Here is a 21223-nt window from a genome sequence, read left to right as displayed (position 1 = left end):
GTTTTGCAAATTGTGAAAAGTTCCGCCATCCAATGACCGCACTCTTAATATGCAATATATGCTGAGTGGATGGTAAACATAAAACATTTGCTCTTTTTGTTTTAGGGTCACGATGTTCTCTAACTTAAAGTCAATTTTCTCTGTCTTATCCTTTGTAATTCACGCTTTTTTAATCATTCTATTAAATTAAAATTATTTCTCGCATATTTACATAAACAATCAGGGGGATATTTGATTTGGAAACAACACAGTCAGGTACAACAGAAAACAAGCCTCTGCATGACTGAGAGGTTGGAAAATCTGCTAGATTTCACTGTGACATACCCGTTCTGTCCTGCACTTTTTCTTTGGCATTGCTCCAGTTTTAGTAGCAGTAACCAAAACAAAGCAAAATAACACCAAGGCGGAGATGTAAGAGTCACCTGAGAGAAGGGTATTAATGTTGGAGTCACCTTAGAGATGCGTATTCATGTTTGAGTCACCTTAGAGATGGGTATTCATGTTGGGATCACCTTAGAGATGGGTATTCATGTGAGAGGTGTCTTCAATAAATTTCGGAAACATTTCAGGTTTTGCTGACATCAACATAAAACACAGGGATAAGGAGAAAACTAAAGGGGATACCTAGGTAATTATATACGGAGGTTTTCGTGAGTATGCTTGTGTTCTATCTTCTGTTGCTGTGTCGCAAAACACCAAACCATCTCAAATTCTTGTCCGATATGGGAAAATGAGAGCTGCAACATTACAGCAATTCCCCTTGAATACAAAAAATAACTGTTCCAGTGATCAGCTCATTGGCACCTAGCACTATTCCACAAAGGGAACAGAAATGAAAGTACCAATGGGCTAGAAGCCAGAGCGACCATCTACGTTTATGGTCGATGGGTTCTGATGAAAAAGATTTATGATCTCTCTCTCTCTCTCTCTCTCTCTCTCTCTCTCTGTTGTGAACAATATGCGTTTATTTATTTATTAGATTTAGCATTAATAAAACTACAACATATATATATATATATATATATATATATATATATATATATATATATATATATATATATATATATATATATATATATATACACACGTTAAGAAATAGAAGACTGAAATGTTGTTGTTAAGAATTTTGCCTCTTTAAAAGCTTTATGTACTAAATAAATGAAATAAAAACACATATTAATGTCCCCCACTCTCTTCTGATAGTTTTATTTTGTAAGTTTATGGTGGTACGTAATATTTTAATTTTCATTAAAATACCTTATATGGTTATTCATATTGGATGCGTACGTGTTAACTTTTTTAAGCTAGTGTGTTTATGTAAAACGGGGCCAGAGAAATATTAAAAGTATTCTTTAAAAGTTTAAATTCTCACATCTCCGCAAAGATATATACTTTTTAACTTGAATATATTTTGTCATTGTTTTTAAAAATCGTATGTTTTTAACAATTTCAAAATGCATTCGAAGACTAGCAAAAACTTTAACAGGGTAATACCCTTTACACTCACTTATAAGACTTCAAACTTCACAAACCCAACTCTGCCGTCGCATATTGAATATGTAGAACAAACAACTTGTATCCTGATTTGCCCAATCACATAGCTACGACAAATCATGGTTATGTAGGTTGCAGTTTGAATTACAAGCGAGTATAAACGGTAGCTATGACAATTATTTTCGACTCATTTTCTACTGTTACTTCTACTGGTCATGCGTATGCATCCTGATATGAGCAATTTTCAGTTCCATATTTAAACATTAAGTCAGCATTCGTGAAATATTATATTCCTTTATTAAATTTTTAATTTAGTGCAGGCAATCATACATTTCTTTTTATTTATGTATTCTTGTGTAACTTGCTAACAGTCGTTATTCGCATTCCTTCAGTTGGTATGGTGTTTAAAATTAAAATTAAAAAAGCTCAGTTCTTAAACAGAGACAGCATTTTCCTACACATTGTTGTAATCCGTGCCACACCTTTTAAAACAAATACAACGTACGCATCGTAACAAACATTTGAAGGAGATTACTCTCTCTCTCTCTCTCTCTCTCTCTCTCTTCTATATAAAACATTAATGTTTACAAGTAGACTAGTCTAAGATACTGGTCGAAAAACTGTACAGGATAAACCTTACTCGTAAAATGCAACAGCCACGGATATTGTAAATGATGTTGGTGTCCTTTGTAAAGATATAATATATGTGTGCTCGAATGCCAAGAATTTCTCGGTTAAATTTTGACCGTAAATAATGTCGCGATGGGAAAAGTGCACTACACGAAGAATGATACTCGGAGGCTTAACACGTACTGTTCAGCCTACGGCAGCCAGATGTTCCAAAAAGATAGGTGAATAATTACGAAGGCTGGTGCGTTTTATATCATTCATAGGAACACTATTATTGGCATAGCCCTGCTCCACATTATTTGATTACCACCCCAACCCCCCCCCCCCAAAAAAAACAACAAAATACAAACAAAACCCCCCAAAACAATCCCCCAACCCTCACTCCACCAAAATTACCCAACAAAAGACAAACACATCCTTAATTGTTTTTAATCCCTCCGGGATTACCCTCAAGGAAGAAGATAAGTTTCTCAGTCTTTACTTTATGACCCCATCCTTCGCGAAATCGATACAATTTAAAAGTAATTAACACAAATATACACATTTCGCCGGATTTCACTGCGACTGGCTCGCGATAGACCATTTATAGTAATTTTCACAAACAGGTCCCTAAAAATAGAATATAAGTATATATCTTAACGGATATACAAAATATACATAACTGATTTATAGGGGGCCCCGAGTGGCCGAGTGGTCTAAAGCGCTCACCGTCACGGACCACTGCCATCTCACCTCTGGCTGCGTGAGTTCGAGTCTCGGATTCGGCTAATGTGGTTATGTGAGAAAGCTTGCCAGTAGCTTCTTTTGGGTCGGTGGTTCTTTCCGGGGGTTTCCCGGGTTCTTCCTCCACCATTTATACTGGCCGCCATGTATAGCCTATATTGTGCTGAAAAATGGCGTTAAACCCTACAACAACAACAACAATTGATTTATAGTATGCCCAAGTCAAAGTTGTATCACATTTATAATACATGACGTAATCGTCGCACACCGGCATGCAAGGGATTGACCTCGGTCCTCGGTATAGCAGATGAAATGATACTCTTCGTCAACCATTTCATGCAAAGCTTATATTTCTACAAAAAATTTAAACTTTCGCCAGCTCAATACTAACAGCTGTTATTTGGAACAATATTAAAGTCATATAGTTAGCTACACGTTCTGTTATATCTAGGATTTACATTGTTTCTTTTGCTTGTTTCAAGCAAATATCGAAATACCCTAATCTACTGACGCATAACACGACCGCGGATATGGGTTTGGCAGTTTGCGATTAAATGAGGTAATTTCATATAGAGTTAAGTTATAAGCATACATACCGTATATACTCGCATAAAAGTCATATAAGACCCAGATCTGTCGTCGCATAATGCGTTTGCAGATCTGCGCCTATGCAGTTTGTTGGGAGTATTCAGTACAGCAAACAACATAGACAAGAGAAAAAGAGCAACAATCATGTTGGTTTGAAAACATGGAAGACAGGCCTTTAATACTACTACTACTACTACTAATGATGATGATGATGATGATGATGATGATGATCATCATCATCATCATCATAATCAATAAATGACTCGAAATGCTAAACGAACCATATGGCATGTTACGTGATTCCCACTCCGGTGGCCCAGTGATTGGAGCGTCCGCCTCGGATGCGGGAGGTCGCGGGTTCGAACCCAGGCCGAGTCATGCCAAAGGCATATAAAAATGGTACTAACAGCTGCTTCTCTAGGCGCTCAGCATTAATAGGTTAGTGTTAGGACTCGTCAGCTTGGTGTCTGGATAATGTGACTGGGTTGGTCATCCCTGCTACGTGTCTGCGACTTGATGCCGTAGTGCTAGATATCACTATAAACTGTCACACTGCAGACATCGTAGCGATATGACTGAAAATTGTTAAAGCTTTGTTAAAAATCCACACACACGTGATTCCACACTTCGAAAGCCTATCGTGGTTTCTTTGCACCAATTTAACTCGGAACCTTATCAGTGCATACTGATAAAAATAAAAAAAACTAATTAATACTTATTACCTTGATTCTGTTAAGTTTTAATTGCCACTATTTGCTATCATCGACAAAACTGTTTAATAATTTATGGTATTGTATACTTTCCTGTTTTAAAGCTTTCATAAAAATATAATTAAAGTGTTCATATCGGGCAACTTAAATCTATCTTCTATATTATATGAAGTGCTAAGATAGGTAAACTTAATACTATCCTTTAGATTCCCTTACAAGAAGTGTTCAAGTCGGACAACTTAAGACTATCCCATTAGGTTCCCTTTATAGGAGGTTTTCAAATCGTACAACTTAAGGCTATACTCTAGATTCCCCTTATGCCTGGTTTGTTTTAGTTTGCTTGACTAAGAACTAATAAGTAATAATAAATTACTGTATTAGAAAATAAACCGTAAACTATATGTAATAAAAATAACTGTATTAGAAAGTAAACCATAAACTATATGTAATAAAAAATAACTGTATTAGAAAGTAAACCATAAACTATATGTAATAAAATAGCTGTATTAGAAAGTAAACCATAAACTATATGTAATAAAAACAGCTGTATTAGAAAGTAAACCATAAACTATATGTAATAATAAATTACTGTATTAGAAAGTAAACCATAAACTATATGTAATAAAAACAGCTGTATTAGAAAATAAACCATAAACTATATGTAATAATAAATTACTGTATTAGAAAGTAAACCATAAACTATATGTAATAAAAACAGCTGTATTAGAAAATAAACCATAAACTATATGTAATAATAAATTACTGTATTAGAACGTAAACCAAAACTGTATTTAATAAAGAATAGCCGTATTACAACTTATACCATATGCTATATGTGATAAAGATTAACCGTATTAGAACTTGAACCATAGTTCAAATATTGACTGCAGGTTTTACACCAAGTTTCGTTCTCGACATCTAAAGCACAGTGCAATCAGCATTATATGTATATTTAATCAAATCCCTAACTATTGATTGTGATAGAAATCTATATCCTAATACTATAATTTATAGACAGGTCTAACAAGATTTGATTAATGCAATGCATCCTAAAAATAGACTTCGTTTCCTGCAGTTCATAATGGTAACCTCTGTTTCAGAAGTACGCATGTCTATCAGAGGAGATTCCAGTGCAAATTGGTAACTCACGCAGATCTCTCTCTCTCTCTCTCTCTCTCTCTCTCTCTCATGTATCCATTTTCCTTGTTATACATACACGTTCAAATACAGTTGCTATCAAGGTTAATAATCTATCATAATTTGCATTATAACTTCAAGGAAGTGATTTAAAAAAACAAAGAAAACATTTTTTTCGAATGCTAGTTGAAACACGAGTGAGCAATAACTTGTGTTTGTCGGTCTCCATTTATGCCAGATTGATCTCTAGATGTATCAGTCCATAAAACGTTATTTATGAGTCTTCTTACTTAACTTCTTTCAAATATTTTAATTATCTCATGTTTTACAGAGAGAGAGAGAGAGAGAGAGAGAGAGAGAGAGAGAGAGATAGAGAACAATATATATACACACACAGACACACGCGCATACATACATACATACATACATACGGATGCAAGAAACGGTTTCCCCAACGGTTTTACATTGTCAGGTTCTTTTAAAAGACAAATAATAACTTTTACTCACGTTGTTGATAAATCTATTCTGCACAAAAGTCATTAGCAGTCATTTGAGAGGTACGTATTATTTTTCATTAATCGATAGCTTTGCATCATTGTCATGACTGTGGACTTCATACCGTAGATTATTTTACACATATAGTACGAACTCATATTAGACTGTAGGCTGATACCTACCTGCCTGCTCGTGTACTCCGTCTATGATTGGTTGTACGTGGAAATTTGTCGACAAAACAGGACAGCTGTTCGCAGCTTGCTACGACTCCGGGGAAGGATCGATTACTTAGGGCATATTTTCTTTTGCAGCTGGTCTCTGAAATGCGAAAGACTCCATCGTATACGTGTATGACCTAAGCGAATACATTCGGAATGAAATAATATGGATTTCTTTAAGGATCTAAATGACTGGTTAATGCAAAAATTCAAAACATTTTCCACGAGGCAGACTTATGTACCGAGAGGAGCACATTGTAGACTTTTCAAGGCAATAACTCCGCATGATATTCCAGAATTTGTTATTCCCGGATCTGAGAACTCCTCAAAAAGGACAAGTTATTTTACTGTGGATGACGATGCATCCAATATTTCAAAGTGGAATAGTCTTGGGAGAATAAGCCAAACTTCGTCTATTGCAGTAACTCCAACCGATGCTCCCACTCAAACGAAGATATTTATGTATTCCCGAGGAGATATGGCCGTGTCCGTAGCCCCAGTTACTCCCCAAAACAAATGGGATGATATTATTTCATGTATCGATAATTGTAATGACCAGGATGGATTTACAAATGATGACCCTTTATCTATCGTTGCGATGTCTCTGCAACATCTTAGGACAAAGACCTCATTTGGGTTTACAACACTCTCCGAAAGTCCGAAAACTCTGAGAAAAGAATCCCTATTTCATTCATGCAGAGGCAGTCTACAAAAACGTTTTATAAAGCTAACAAAACAAAACTCGTCCTCCAAGTCAGAATATAATATTAGGGGACAGTCTTTTACAACTCAGCTGGATCAGCTAGAGAGCCGTGTCATTCCGAATTCCAGCAATCCGCGTGTCATTGCGAAGACGGATGAATCACTGGTGTTTTCTAAGGATTCAATACTCCGTTCAACAACTGTCTCTAATGAACTTCTACAGTCCCTCAAAAAGTCACATCCCTTCAAGCGTCATCGTGTGTACAACAGACAACGTTCCTCTTTGGTAGATCAAGTGTATGGGGAAGACAGCGAAATGGAAAATTCCTCCGAGGAGAATTCTTCACTTACCCACAGCTCCATCGCAGCTAACCAAGACCATCAGTGGAAGAGCTCGGGGGAACTTCATGCTCCCCCAATCCAAGGGCAAACTTATAACAGTCACTTCGCGCCGAATGTCTCCGCAAGCGTATCGGACCCAAATCCATTAGCTAATCAGGACAAGATTCTGTCCTCTTCGTGTTTCACTATCGGAAAAACACCGCAAGTGGACAGTTTGTATGCACCACACGGGGAGTTGAAATTCAGCTTTCAATATCTTGCTGCATCAAAACAGTTCAAGGTGTGTCTCATCAGAGCGGAGAACTTGGGCAGCGAAAGCAAAACAGACATTAGTATGAACTCTTTCGCAACGTTATATTTGATGCCTGCAAAGTTGAAGAAGCAAAGTGGTATCGTAGTCAAGCGTACGAAAAATCCTTATTTCAATCAAGCATTTTACTTTCAGCAACTTACTCTGGACGAGTTACACAACATGGTGCTTCGTATCAAACTTTTCAACAAATGTCATAACCTCAAACTGGCAGAGTTTATCGGTGAGGTGAGAATACCCCTTGAGAATTATGACCTTCTACAGGAAAGTCGAATGTGGAAAGACCTAGAGACAAAGGAAGACAGAGAGGTTAGCTGTCAATTTAACTACATTATCTATTTCTTTGATTGTAGAAGAAAGGTAAAATGTCTTCTGAACTGAGGCTTGTAATAACTTTGCAGATAAAATGTAAACATGAAGCAGTTTACATTATTCTACATTAACTGGAATTAATATGAGGTAAAAGTTACTTATTGATATATATTGATCACATAATTAGCCAGCTGCCTTCATATAAATGCGTAAATAAACAAAGGAAAATTCGACTCCACGTTATATTTACAAAACATATTTACCACGTTTTGCTTTGAAAACGTCCCTTTGTTTCTTTTTCTCTCGCCATCCCGCATCTGCATTTTAGCGCTAGCTATTGCTAAAATGGCAAATGTTTTAGTCGCCAAGTCCGCTAGTATGACACATTTTTTAGATGGCAGAAATGATGAAAGGGATTTAATCTCTTGACGAAGAAATAGGCAGAATGCATGATTGAACAATACAATCAAAATATGATTAGTTTTAGATGAAACATTTCAGAGAAAGTGTGGGATTCTGAGAGAAAATATTCACTAACAATGGGTAATTACTAAGTTGAATAGACACCAGATTCAGCACAGAAAATTCCAAAGTGCAGTCATTTTTTTTGTACACGCAGTAGGCGAGCGTATTAGTATTTTTCAAGTATAATTTGGTGTCTACTAAGTAGATTCGTGCGCCAACCATGGTATCGTATGATCCTCACGAACGTACGAATGATCTGTCTTATGAAAGTCCTTACACGTTTGCCATAAGATCCCCATGAGTCGTTGACTATCTTTACAAATAGTGATGTACTGTTAAGCAACTTTTGTCTTTGTACAAATTTGGTTAGACCGCTTCGGAGGCCTAAGTGGTTAGATACAGGAGGTCGCGGGTTCGAACCCCGGCCGAATTATACCAAAGACTTATTTAAAAAATAGCATAAGCAGCTGCCTCGCTAGGCGCTCAGCATTACGAGGTTAGAGTTAGGACTGGCCGGCCTGGTGTCAGTATAATGTGATTGGGTAGGACATCATGCCACATGTCTGCGGCATGATGCCCTAGTGCAAGACATCACTATCAACTGACTGCCACACTGTGGACATCGTATAACTTTAAAAAATGTTAAAACTATGTTATTACACACACACATACACACAAAAGCACGTACACACACTTTTGATTACCTCGCTTTGCTAAGCTTACTCCTTTCTGAAAACGTTTCTTTTTCTTTCGCCACACACACACACACACACACACACACACACACACACCAGGATTTCTCAAGGCGAGACTCGGGAATCCAGCAATCTAACTCAACAAGACTGAAGTCTTGATCTACTAAATCTTGTTATCAGACCTTAAGTTTTACGAAGGGCTGGTGAAATTACACACAGATCTTAACGTATATGCTCATGGTAAGAAAGGACCACATTTTGGAGGCATTTCAGACTTCTTTCTTCAAGATAATAGTCGGTTCATAGATGGTAGTTCCACTAAAACCTGCCATCCCCACCGGACCCACTCCCACTAAGAACATATAATAAACCAGCCTAAATTATGTTAACTGCAAAGTACCAGTCAATCAATGTACCATCAGAAGAAAACAAAACTATGTTTCTATCCACGCAATCAATATAAAACACTTATGTGACTCGCAAGGACAATCCACGTGAATGAGGAAAGAAAACAACAAAGCAAATACAGTTTATAGCATTTGAAAGTTTGAGCATATCGAGCAAAGAAATACAAATCATTTTTATGCGCCCACTACAGATATTGTAATGTATATGATATCTCCGTTGAGAGTGATTTATTTGAAAACATGATCTGAACATGTATTTCAGTTAGGTATCATGCAACACTAAATTCTTTTATTAATATTTAACATGACTTGTGTATTGTTATTCAACAGGATTCTGGCTTTTTGGAATTCGCACTCCAGTTCCGACCCCGAGAGGGCTTGCTGAAAGTAACTATCCACCAAGCGAAGTCTCTCCCATATCACCGGTTGACAGGGGCCCCATGTAAGTGATAGGGCCACAGCCTCCCATATATCTGTATAAACTCTCGATGCAAATACTTCCACCTCACTCGTCTATTATCTCCCCATAATTTACAAAGCTTGTATCTTTATAACTACAAATCTCTTGCATACATTGTGCTTTAATATATTATTTAATTGCTAATCAGTACTCTCTATTCACATATCTTTACAATTTATATTTTATATAGCAGCTTCGCGAATAAAATGATAAGTGCGATTTTATATATATATATATATATATATATATATATATATATATATATATATATATATATATATATATATATATATATTCCTCTCTCTCTCTCTCTCTCTCTCTCTCTCTTCGCACGGGCACCAGGTGACCGAGGGGTCTAAATCACCCACCTTTACCGATTCCTGTCATCTCACCTTAGCGGGTTTGAATCTTGAGCTCCGCCAATGTGGGTATGTGAGAAAGGTTGCCATTTGCTTCCCGTATATCGGTGATTCTTACAAGGGTTTTCCCTGATTCATTCTGCACCATTTGTACTGACCTCCATTAATAGCCCATCTTGCACTGAGAAGTGACGTTATACCCCCAAAAGAATAACTCTCTCTGAATCAGTAGAAGCAGATCTCAAAATAAACAAACACTGTACGTTTATGTAATTATGCAGGGAGTCTCTAAAATAAATGCTTAAAAATAAAGATACTCTTAAAATATTAGTTTATTTAAATTATTTCTAACATAGTTGTCATTGACTGACCTACAAGGCCTGGTGAAATTACAAATTATACTTGAAAAATACTAATATGTTGGTCTACTGCGTGTACAAAAAACTCACTTATTTCGACTGCAAGAACAAACTTAAAGACCTAATAATGTTTCCTACCTGAAATATTCCCAGCCATTTATTTTTTTATTTTTTAATGTTTTTCTAATTTCATGGTGTTTGTTTTTTTAATAATATTATTATATGATTTTTATCTTATAGGTGTTGTCTAATGTTGTAAAGCGCTTAGAGCTTCTAAAGATTAAGCGCTATACAAAGTCCTCATTATTATTATTATTATTATTATTATTGAGTCATGTAATATAAACTGTATGATTTTGCGTGAAAGCTTGAGGGCTAAAATGTGGATTAATATTGATGCTACAGCTAGTTTAACTGGCGATTTTATTTACACTCATAACTATGCTTGAAAACTATGGAGAATTCTGAAGGTCGAAATTTGGTTGTGGCGTCTGTTAATTTACCCACCTGATTAAATTCAGATCTTCGCTGTTATACATGAAGATCTGACAGTGATCACTTAGGGGTCATGTTTTGGTTACCTATGTCATTACTATAATTTCTAATTTTATCAACCAATCAGATAAAGTCTAATATTTTTGCGTTTGGAGACTGAGCAGTGTGGATAAAGAGCATGAATATGTACCGAACGATTTGATTCACGTTCAGATTTTTGAAAGCTGCGTTTTCATTGGCTAATTCACCTGAACATGGCCCTTAAGCGGTCGTCGTCAGAACTTCACGAAGGACAAAGAAGATCTGAATTTAATCAGACTATTTAAATAAAAACGAAACACCCCACACCCCAAACAAAAAGAAAAGCAATATGCAAATTCCTAATGAGTAAACTTGCAATCATCAAAACATTTATTTAAATAGGTGGTAAACTGTATAAATAAATGAAATAATGCAATTACACTACCTTGTATGAAACTTACAAGGTTATTATTGTTCATTAGAAATAAGCAATACTTGTTTACTCTGACAGCTAATTACCTTATTGTACTATGATTTAGTACAATAAAATCTATAGACGTGTATGTTTGGAATTCCTTACTATGTCAGATTATAGATATGGAGGTAATAAAGAAATGATTTATGGCGCAGCGAATAACATTTGAAATGTGGTGAAAAAAAAAATGACAGCAGTTCTTAAAATTTCACTACAGAGCTGTTTTGGTGAATTTTCATCCGATAATTACCTATTGCAGAAAAAATGAGAATAATATTACATTGAAGATGCAAATAAAAAGTCACTAACGAATTTTGTACAAAGCATGCTTGTAATATTTTCATTAGGGTATTCACGTTAAATCCTTATACAATTATTGGCTTTTATGCTGAATCCAGACTGCCGCCAACCCTCTTATTTACATTAATTTTTGACAGAAAAGAGCTCTTTTGAATATTTCCCTGTGTCTAGGTGGCATAAAGAGGCAGCACGTACATTATGCATGATTAAAGTTCACTAGCAACATAACTACTTATCAAACGTCTCATTACCCATCAACCACTTCGATTTTGAGATATTTACCTCTATAGAAGACATATACGTCAATACCTAAGCCAAAGTCGGCGGTTTATTTGCAGCCCAAGTTACGCATTTGATCTCCAATGCTAGTCTAACTGTAACAGGTAGTCACAAAATAAGTCAAACCATTTTCACACCTAACTCAAAGTCAATTTAAACCACATTACAGATTTAGCTCATGTGCGAATTTATAAACGCTAGGCTTACTGATAATGAGGCTCACGCCTTCTACCTTAAAAATTAAGGTGTGTCAGAATACAATACTATCCAGTGAGACAGTAATAGATGAATACTACATGTTTGCGCCCAACCCCGCTCCCTCTAAAAATAATGATGTGGGCGCCCCTGAATGTAAACTATTTTTCATGAACTTCGCAAAACTTGTCAGTGAGTAGAGTCTATCTGGGACACGGTCTTTACCGTAGTTGCCACAGTTGATCTTTTTGGCTAAATGTTGTTGTTGTTGTGGGGTTTAACGCCATTTTTCAGCACGATAGGCTATACATGGCGGCCAGTATTAATGGTGGAGGAAGAACCCGGAAAACCCCGGAAAGAACCACCGACCCACGAGTTTTGGCTAAATGTAAATGACATTATACGTTTATGTGTTTACAGAAAAGACTCCTGTCATAATAGAGGATTCAGACGACACAATGCGCATAAACGTAATTCTCTTCTAAAATGACGACCGCTCCTGTGTCCTAAGTAGGTAGAGCATCCGCTTCGGATGTGGGAGGTCGCGGGTTCGAACTCCGGCATAGTAATCCTAAAGACTTATAAAAATAAATCTAGCAGCTGCTTCGCTAGGCATTCAGCATTAAGAGGTCAGTGTTAGGACTGGTCAGCCTCTTTCAGGATAATATGACTGCAAGGGACATGATGCTAAATGTTTGCTGCGTCATGTCCCTGTGCTAGACATGACCATAAACTGTCACGCTGCAGACATCGTAGCGATCCGACTGAAAAAGTGTTAATGCTTAAGAATCCAGATCACACACACACACACACACACTTCTAAAAGGACAATAGGTCAATGACAGTTCTATAAATTTTTATTTTAGTTTTTTATTATTTGGATACCATTGGCAAAGAAATATGCATTACGAAATTCGTGAAAAGGTGAAATAGGCATATAATGCAAAAATCGCTGTCGGCATTTGTCGATATTATTGATTTCTCTCTGATAAGGCGTGTAATTCAGTGATAATATCGGTCAATCAACTCTGCACTAGCACTTCATTGTCTTTTTACAAACGTTAACGTCGACAATAGCTTATAACACTATGTGGGAATCATGCTATCTCGAACACACCACTCAACGACATTGAGAACTAGCTCGTTTTCTTCCTGTTAAAATACACATGTTGCGCTCAAATCATGACTCTAAAGTTAGGTCAGATTTGTATGTAGGTGCAAATGGATACTGGAATAGAAAATATAGTTTCCCTCTGACAAGTTTACTTTACTTATAAATCTGTCAATGACTGTCTGCCAATGGTCAGCCGTTGGCAATTTATTTACTTTTTTCCAGCGTGGCGCTGATTTATATATATTTAGCATGTCAACTATTTTAGTTAATCTACAATTCCGTAAAACTAGGACATCTAAGTTGATGAAACACGTCAACGCCGGCACAAGAACACTAACTGAAACGAATGGCGAAACGGTAAAAGGTGTAAATGTGGCCTGATATCGGATGCATACTACTGGTTACTTTAGGACTTATAACGTTCGTTGCATCGAGTAAGACAAATCTGTCACAATGTCCATCTAACAGTCTGTTTGTTTATCCACTTACATTAAGTCAACTAGATATATTCAAATATTGTCCAAATTTGTGTGGCATTCTTTTGCTACCACTCGTGTCCATATATTTCATTTCAGACCCATACGTTAAGGTGGAGCTGTCCCAACCAAATAGGTCGGTATCGACAAAGCACACGAAAACGAAGAAAAACACCTGCTTTCCGGTCTTTTCTGAATCCTTCTCATTCACGGTCTCGCCCAAGATGGACGATCTCCGCTTTACCACCTTAACCATATCAGTGTTTGATTACAAAAGACTGCTCAGCGATGACATCATAGGGCAACTAATCATAGGGTGTACTTCCACAGAAGAAACCTTATTGCACCATTGGGATAACGTCATCACGAATCCGGAAAAAACTTTTACCAAGTGGCACTATCTGACGGAAGTGGAATAGATTGGTTAACTTGTGCTTCTTGTCTTCCATTTCTTTTGTAACTCCAATCAAAACATTTTGCAAGTCTTTTACAGATTCTAATCTCGGACATACTTCGATTGAGTGATAAAGCTTATAGTACAAGTCACATGGGTCAGGTATGGGCATTAGCTCATTTTAAATTAAATATAACTTGTTCTTTAAATTTTGACACTAATTTTCTTTAACAAAACTCTATTTAATCATGATTATTGAATGCTCTGCACCTTAACTGTCACCAAGAAACTTCCGGACAAAAAGTATCTATCGCTATGGACGTTTACAATGGTGGCCATATACTAAACTTAGGTTAAAACAAGAGCGTGTCGAGTGGAATCGTCGCAATACAGGGTAGTACAAATTCGTTTATCAATATGCTGGATTGTGCTGGATCACACCTTTAGGTTCATGTCGTCCACAAATGTCTACGTACTTTAACATTGATTTTGCCGTATGCACCTCTCGGCGCGTCCAAATAATGGCCTTCCACAGGAATATGGAATATTTGCCTTTGTTGTATTTCATAATGAATACATTTGAAGCCCTGCTATCAATACATGTACGGTACAGTTATTGTTTTCTTAACAAACAAATAAATAAAACTGTATTTAAAACAAAACCAGATCAGAGTAAATATTTTTATTTATTGAAAATGAGATGCAGATCTCGTTGTATTGTTCTCTACGAACTGAAATCGATTGGTCAGAGCAAAGCCATAAAAAGATTATTAGCAAGTATAATGAGTTAGAATGCATACAGAAAAAACCCATTCATTAACTGTATATGATCAACAACTCATCTGAAAGCAAAACGAAAATCTGCCACTAAAAAAGGAAACCATAGTCTCATAGTCAATAAATTATGGGAGATAAATCTTTCATAACAAACAAAGAATCTTTCGTGTTGATTATAAGCAAGATATCTGAATGAATTTCCGATAAGTACTGGAAACTCTATCCTTGCTGTGCTGTAGGAACTGAAGCAGATGGAAGAGGTGTCTTCAATCTTACATATACATTAAATGATTATTAATTTGTGACTTGTTTGTAACTCAGAATAAACTGATATAACCACCACTCCCAAAATAGGAACTATGCAATCTTGTACTTAAAATAAAATAAAACAACATCGTCTCCCTAAACTTGGACAATACTATATATTATTTTTACAACAATATTTACAGACACAGATTGCAGATTATCTCCATATACCCATGCCCAGTATCGTGTTCCAATATATACATTTATGTTTCGGTGTTGGATAATTGAAAATTGGGGGAAATACAAAGACCTTAAAATAGAGTTAAGCTTTAAATATTGCATGTAATCTTTTAATATTGACGTATTACATGTAATCATTTTACAACTGGTACACAAATACTGACACACTCTCTTTGACACACAATGTGTAGATACTGACACACTCTCTTTGCATCATTGCTACATGTAATCGCTTGTTACAACGGTACGTAGATACTGACACACTCTCTTTGACACACAGTGTGTAGATATTGACACACTCTCTTTGCATCATTGCTGCCTCAGATTAGGGAACCAGCTAAGTATTAACTTAATTCCAGGACTACGCATTGCTTTCAAATTTGCCTCTTGACGACTGTATTAGTGATTGCGCCTTAGGCGCATATTTTACACCTGAAATGAACGTCGATGCTACACAAATGTACTAACATTCATGTTGAAATAAACACCACATGCTCACAAAAGTTAAAATGTCAAAACGGGACATCATCTTCAAATAATATCAAGCTATAATTCAAGTAATCGATGACACGAAGGAGCTACTTTTGTCTCTTGTTTGAGCTTGCTTTATATCAACGTCACAGAGTTATGTTTCACCATTAATACTGGCCGCCATGTATAGCCTATCTTGTGCTGAAAAACGGCGTTACACCCCACAATGACAACAACAAAAACAACAACAACAACACCAGGGCGCTTATTATATGCTTCACTAATTCTGATTGGTCTCTTGTTGCCTGTAACCGCATGAAACATCTATTTGATGCAGATTCTACGTAATTTGTTATCAGGACCTAGTTCATGGATTCACTATCTAAAAAATACGTGAACGTTGTTGTTGTGGGCTTAAAGGTATGTTTCAACACAGGTTAGGTTATATATGACGTCCAGTATAACTAGTAGAGAAAGAACTCTGGGAAACCCGGAAGAAACATTGACGCACGGGATGCTGCTAGCAAGCCTTCTCAGGTACGTACACAAGCCGAGTACGAGACTTGAAACCCACGTGGATAGAGGTGATATGGCATTGGTGGGTAAAGGTCAGGTAAGAACCCTTTGACAAGGTTAGGTAACGACCCTAAGACAATGTCAGAAAAGGACCATACGACAACATCAGACAAGGACTATATGACAAAGTCAGACATGGACCCTATTACAAGGTCAGACATTCGAGTTGAGTAATCAAAGCGTTAGTTTCAGGCGGATGTTATCATTGCTTATGACTGATAGGATATATTTAAATCCATTACGTGCCTGGCAATCCTCACACTGACACCAGTATCTGCTTTTCCTGACTTGTTCACAATGTTGCCTAGGTATGTGAACTTGTCTGTGTTCTCAATGGTTTGTCCCTCTAAGAGAACATGTGTATCCTGATTTGTATTGATTCGCAGACATTTTGTCTTGTCGGCATTGATCTCCGTGCCTGTTGTTCAGGATATGGTATGTATGCTCTCTTGCATGTGCTGGAGTGTGTGTGTGTGTGTTTGTGTGTGTGCGTGTGTGTGTGTGTTTGTGTGTGTGTATGTGTGTGCGCGTGCGTGTGTGTTTGTGTGTGTGCGTGTGTGTGTGTTTGTATGTTTGTGTATGTTTGTGTGTGTGTGTGTGTGCGTGTGTTTGTGTGTGTGTGTTTGTGTGTGTGTGTGCGTGTGTGTGTGTTTGTATATTTGTGCGTGTGTGCGTGAGTGTGTGTGTTTGTGTGTGCGTGTGTGATAACAATCTAATAGCATCTGAAAAAAGTCCAGATCTTCCAGTTTTTGGGTCAAGGTCCACTTGATTCCTCGTGGTTGGTGAGCTGTCATGTTCATCATCGAGTCTGTCACTAGCGAGAAGATCCTTCAAACTGTCTTCATAATCATGTCTGAAAGCGAAATTTAGGAGCAACGTTTGTTGATTTCATAAAGCATGGGCACCCATATATTATGGTGTAAAGATAATGGAACTGATGATGGTCATTCAAATTAGGGAAGAGTGGTATTGGATTCTTAAATGAAGCAAATACTACAGATGACCGCACTGTAACTGGAGCAGCATTCCTTGCATTAATCGACAAAGACTTCACGTCTCATGACATTAAAGGTTGGACGAAAAGGGAAATACTGACAGCATGAAACCGTGAAATTTCTATCTTCATTTAATTATCAACCATATTTGACATGAGCCCTGCATGTAACTATGATGCTTGGCTGCGTTCAACATACAATCATTCTAGACCGAAAGCCACAAGAACAATATATACATATATGTCAAAGCGGACCCGGCTGCAGGTCATGCCAAGTTGAAGAATGCTATAGATCTGAAAGAAATTATGAAATATCGGGAGCGATATGATATTATAGAATGTGATTCAACTAGAGAAACAAAACGAATGCAACTGTGCATCTTCCAAGGCATGGATTTTTTTACATTTCAAACAAAAACAAGAAGCAAGAAGCTAATCAGGTTAATAAAATACATTATGTAAGATATAGAACAACTATGCAATATAATTATGCACTATGAAATCTGTTGTTTGACATACATAAATCTATGCAATATAATTATACACTATGAAATATATTGTTTGAAATACAGAAACCTATGCAATATAAAATATGTAATATGAAATCATACTGTTTGACATACAGAAAATAAACAGACACAGACAAAAGAAATGGTAGAAATGTCATGAAAGGTAATTGAACAATATGCAATACTAATGAAACTAAATTTCTGGCTATCAGAAAAGGCGATACAATAAATATTCGATCAAAACTCGTGGCATTATTACCACAGAAAGGTTTAATATTTCAGGCATATGACCATTACGGCCTTGGCAACCCATTAGATAATGGCTGACTAGTGGATAAGTTACACAAAATATGTATGAAAGATGATTATGTCATGATCCAAATCCTAATAATCAATAGCAAGGTGACAAGCACATATTTTATCCCCCCCCCACAAAAAAAGATATAAAAAAATCGCAGAACAGAAGAAAACAAAACGTGGATTTAGTACAGCGCCTGATCTTTAGAATCCCTAAGAACTTTATAAATATAGATAACACAAATACATAGACAACGACAAGATTACAAAGCAAGAAATATGAAATTACAAAACCAAAAAATAATGACAATAACGAAGGAGTTAACATTATTAAGTCTTTATGTCTTTTTGTAAAGTCGAAATAATGGAGTTTTAAGAGCACATTTGAATAAAATCACAGTGTCCTTGTGCCTATGGGCAATTCGTTTACACTAGGTAGACCCTGGTACGCCAAAAGAACGTTGTCCGTATAACTTGGTTTTAACAGTGGGTTTAAAGAGAATACATGTGTCAGAAGAAGAGATTAAGTGTTTATACAGGGATACAAATGGGAGATGTCCAACAGGCTTTTTTGATTTGGATTTCAGCCAGCCAACAAATTGTACGATAGTAAACATAATTTGTGTTTGAATCTACATCGAACGGTGTGCCAATGAAAGTTAGAGTGGAGGGCAGGTGTACTCAGTTCTTCGTACTCTAAGGATGATCCGAGTAGCCATGTTTTGAACCTGTTAAAGTTTCTGCACCATATACTGAGACGAACGAGATAGAAGTGAATTACAGTAGTCAAGCCTTACAAGTACGAAGGAACACACAAGTGTTTTGTTGTTGTATGGTTTAACGCCATTTTTCAGCACAAGATAGGCTATTCATGGCGGCCAGTATAATTGGTGGAGGAAGAACCCTGGAAAACCCCGGGAAGAACCACCGACCCACGAGAAGCTACTGGCAGGCTTTCTCACGTACCCACGTTAGCCGAGCCCGAGACTCGAACTCACGCAGACAGAGGTGAGATGGCAGTGATTCGTAACGGTGAGCGCTTTAGACCACTCGGCCACTCGGGGCCCCACACAAGTGTTTTAATGCATCAACTGAAAGAAAACTGCGAATAGAGCTGATGCGTCTCAGCTCCATACATGCAGCCTTGCATATGTGCATTGCATGTTGGTGTAATGAGAGCGTACTGTCGAGAATGACGCCTAGGTTTTATACTGTGTAAATTTAATGATGGCATTGCTGATATTTATCGTTGTCTTCTTCATACTGTACATGTCAAGGTTGTGACATTTATATCGAATTATATTCATTTCATACATGCCCTCTGTGCCCCAAAACAGACAATTTTAATACAGCTAGAGATATCAGTTTGTTTTAATATTGTTCTTGGTAACACAGTTAGTTTTGCGAACGTTCTTATTTGCCTTTGATGCAGCTCTCAGTTTAAGAATGTTCTCAAAGACTTAATGCACGACATTTGTTTAAATATTAGGACTTAATACACGACTTTTGATTCAATATTAGGACTTAATTTAAGACTATTTACTAAAAATTAGGACTTAATGCATGACTTTTGATTCAATATTAGGACTTAATTTAAGACTATTTACTAAAAATTAGGACTTAATGCACGAGTTTAGATTCAATATTAGGACTTAATTTAAGACTATTTACTAAAAATTAGGACTTAATGCACGACTTTTGATTCAATATTAGGACTTAATTTAAGACTATTTACTAAAAATTAGGACTTAATGCACGGCATATAAGAAAATATTAAGTTGGTGCAAATAGTTTACTTTAAGACCTAGCAAGAAACACAAATTTAATTTTCTGTAATTGACAGTATCATTTTTTTTTAAAATTAACTTTGCAAACGTTTGTGACATTTTACTACTTTCATTTATTTGGTAAAGTTATGACCAAACCTTTTTGGACGTAAATATCTTCTTCCTAAATATTAACCATACCAATACAGTTGAGACTGGTATTCGGCAATAGTTTCATAACACATAAATAAAAACTATTAACACTATGTATGATGATGGTTTGTCAAGGTCATTGTTGGCCAATACTAAAACAAGTATTTTAATATATAAATCATGACAGTGAATCAGGTTTGAACAACGACATTGACTCCATAATGGTCTTATCATGGGACTATATTCATCACCAGTTTTATATTAATTTTGAAAACTCGAATAAATATATTTTGTTGCCGTTGTTAAGCTTCTTCAACTAATATGGGATATATACCCTATCTATGCAATAAATAAAATAATTATTTTTGAATTGGTCAGATTCAAGCCTTTGCTATATTATCCAATGGCCTAGAAATGAACTGAAAACAGCAATAAACTACATCTGCCAAGACGAGGATGATACTATACTATACTCGTCTATACTCGCTTATAAGTCTAGTCCGACTCTACAGTACTGAAGCACATATATACCGCTGCATAATGTTTTGGTATATCTGCGTGTATGCTGTTTATTAGGATTGATCAATTATTCCTTTATGGGTAGACTGAGCAATACACTGCATTATCTTCAGAAATTATGAAAAGTTGCAGGTTGAATTAATTGTAGCGTTTTAGTTTAAAACATTATTTACTTCATGCACAGTATGACTTATATTTCCCATGAAGTGAATGATTAAATTTGTCCTTGGTAAGTCTTAATGTCATCGAGAATTATTTTCCAATTATACATAAGAACAACATAAGAATACCCGCACGTGATAAGATTCTCAAGTGTTATTGATTTGTTGCCCGCTTTTCTTGGTTTTCAGGTTTTAAATTGGTGCCTGAAAGTCAGCATATATAACACAGAGCACTAGCATCTGATTTTGATAATCTGTGAACATTACAAAATTATGTTTTGTGTCTGGACAAACAATAAGCTTTTTGTTCGGATAACATTGCAATTACCCAACTGATTATCAAGCAGACATTGATACAC

The 21223-nt window shown here is 36.3% G+C and overlaps 1 protein-coding gene across 1 annotated transcript; it reads left to right on the top strand.

The window, feature by feature from the left end:
- The first annotated feature begins 6013 nt into the window (after nucleotides 1–6013).
- Nucleotides 6014–14820, top strand: LOC149783846 (uncharacterized). Its single transcript, XM_089933171.1, has 3 exons — nucleotides 6014–7658; nucleotides 9559–9670; nucleotides 13861–14820. The coding sequence occupies exons 1-3, from the start codon at nucleotides 6162–6164 to the stop codon at nucleotides 14178–14180; spliced, it is 1929 nt and encodes a 642-aa protein (XP_089789297.1). The 5' UTR covers nucleotides 6014–6161; the 3' UTR covers nucleotides 14181–14820.
- The last annotated feature ends 6403 nt before the right edge of the window (nucleotides 14821–21223 follow it).

This window comes from Sinohyriopsis cumingii, chromosome 14 (genome assembly GCF_028554795.1).
Source record: "Sinohyriopsis cumingii isolate HCF-2022 chromosome 14, ASM2855479v2, whole genome shotgun sequence".
NCBI classification, from domain to species: domain Eukaryota; kingdom Metazoa; phylum Mollusca; class Bivalvia; order Unionida; family Unionidae; genus Sinohyriopsis; species Sinohyriopsis cumingii.
Note: the sequence above shows the minus strand (reverse complement) of the source record. Positions and strands in the feature narration are given on the sequence as shown.

Excerpts from the sequence above, each read along its gene's own strand:
- LOC149783846 (XM_089933171.1), top strand. The coding sequence starts at position 6,162 with ATGGATTTCTTTAAGGATCTAAATGACTGGTTAATGCAAAAATTCAAA. Across the intron at positions 7,659-9,558 it reads AGACAAAGGAAGACAGAGAG|GATTCTGGCTTTTTGGAATT; the intron begins GTTAGCTGTCAA and ends GTTATTCAACAG. Across the intron at positions 9,671-13,860 it reads CCGGTTGACAGGGGCCCCAT|ACCCATACGTTAAGGTGGAG; the intron begins GTAAGTGATAGG and ends ATTTCATTTCAG.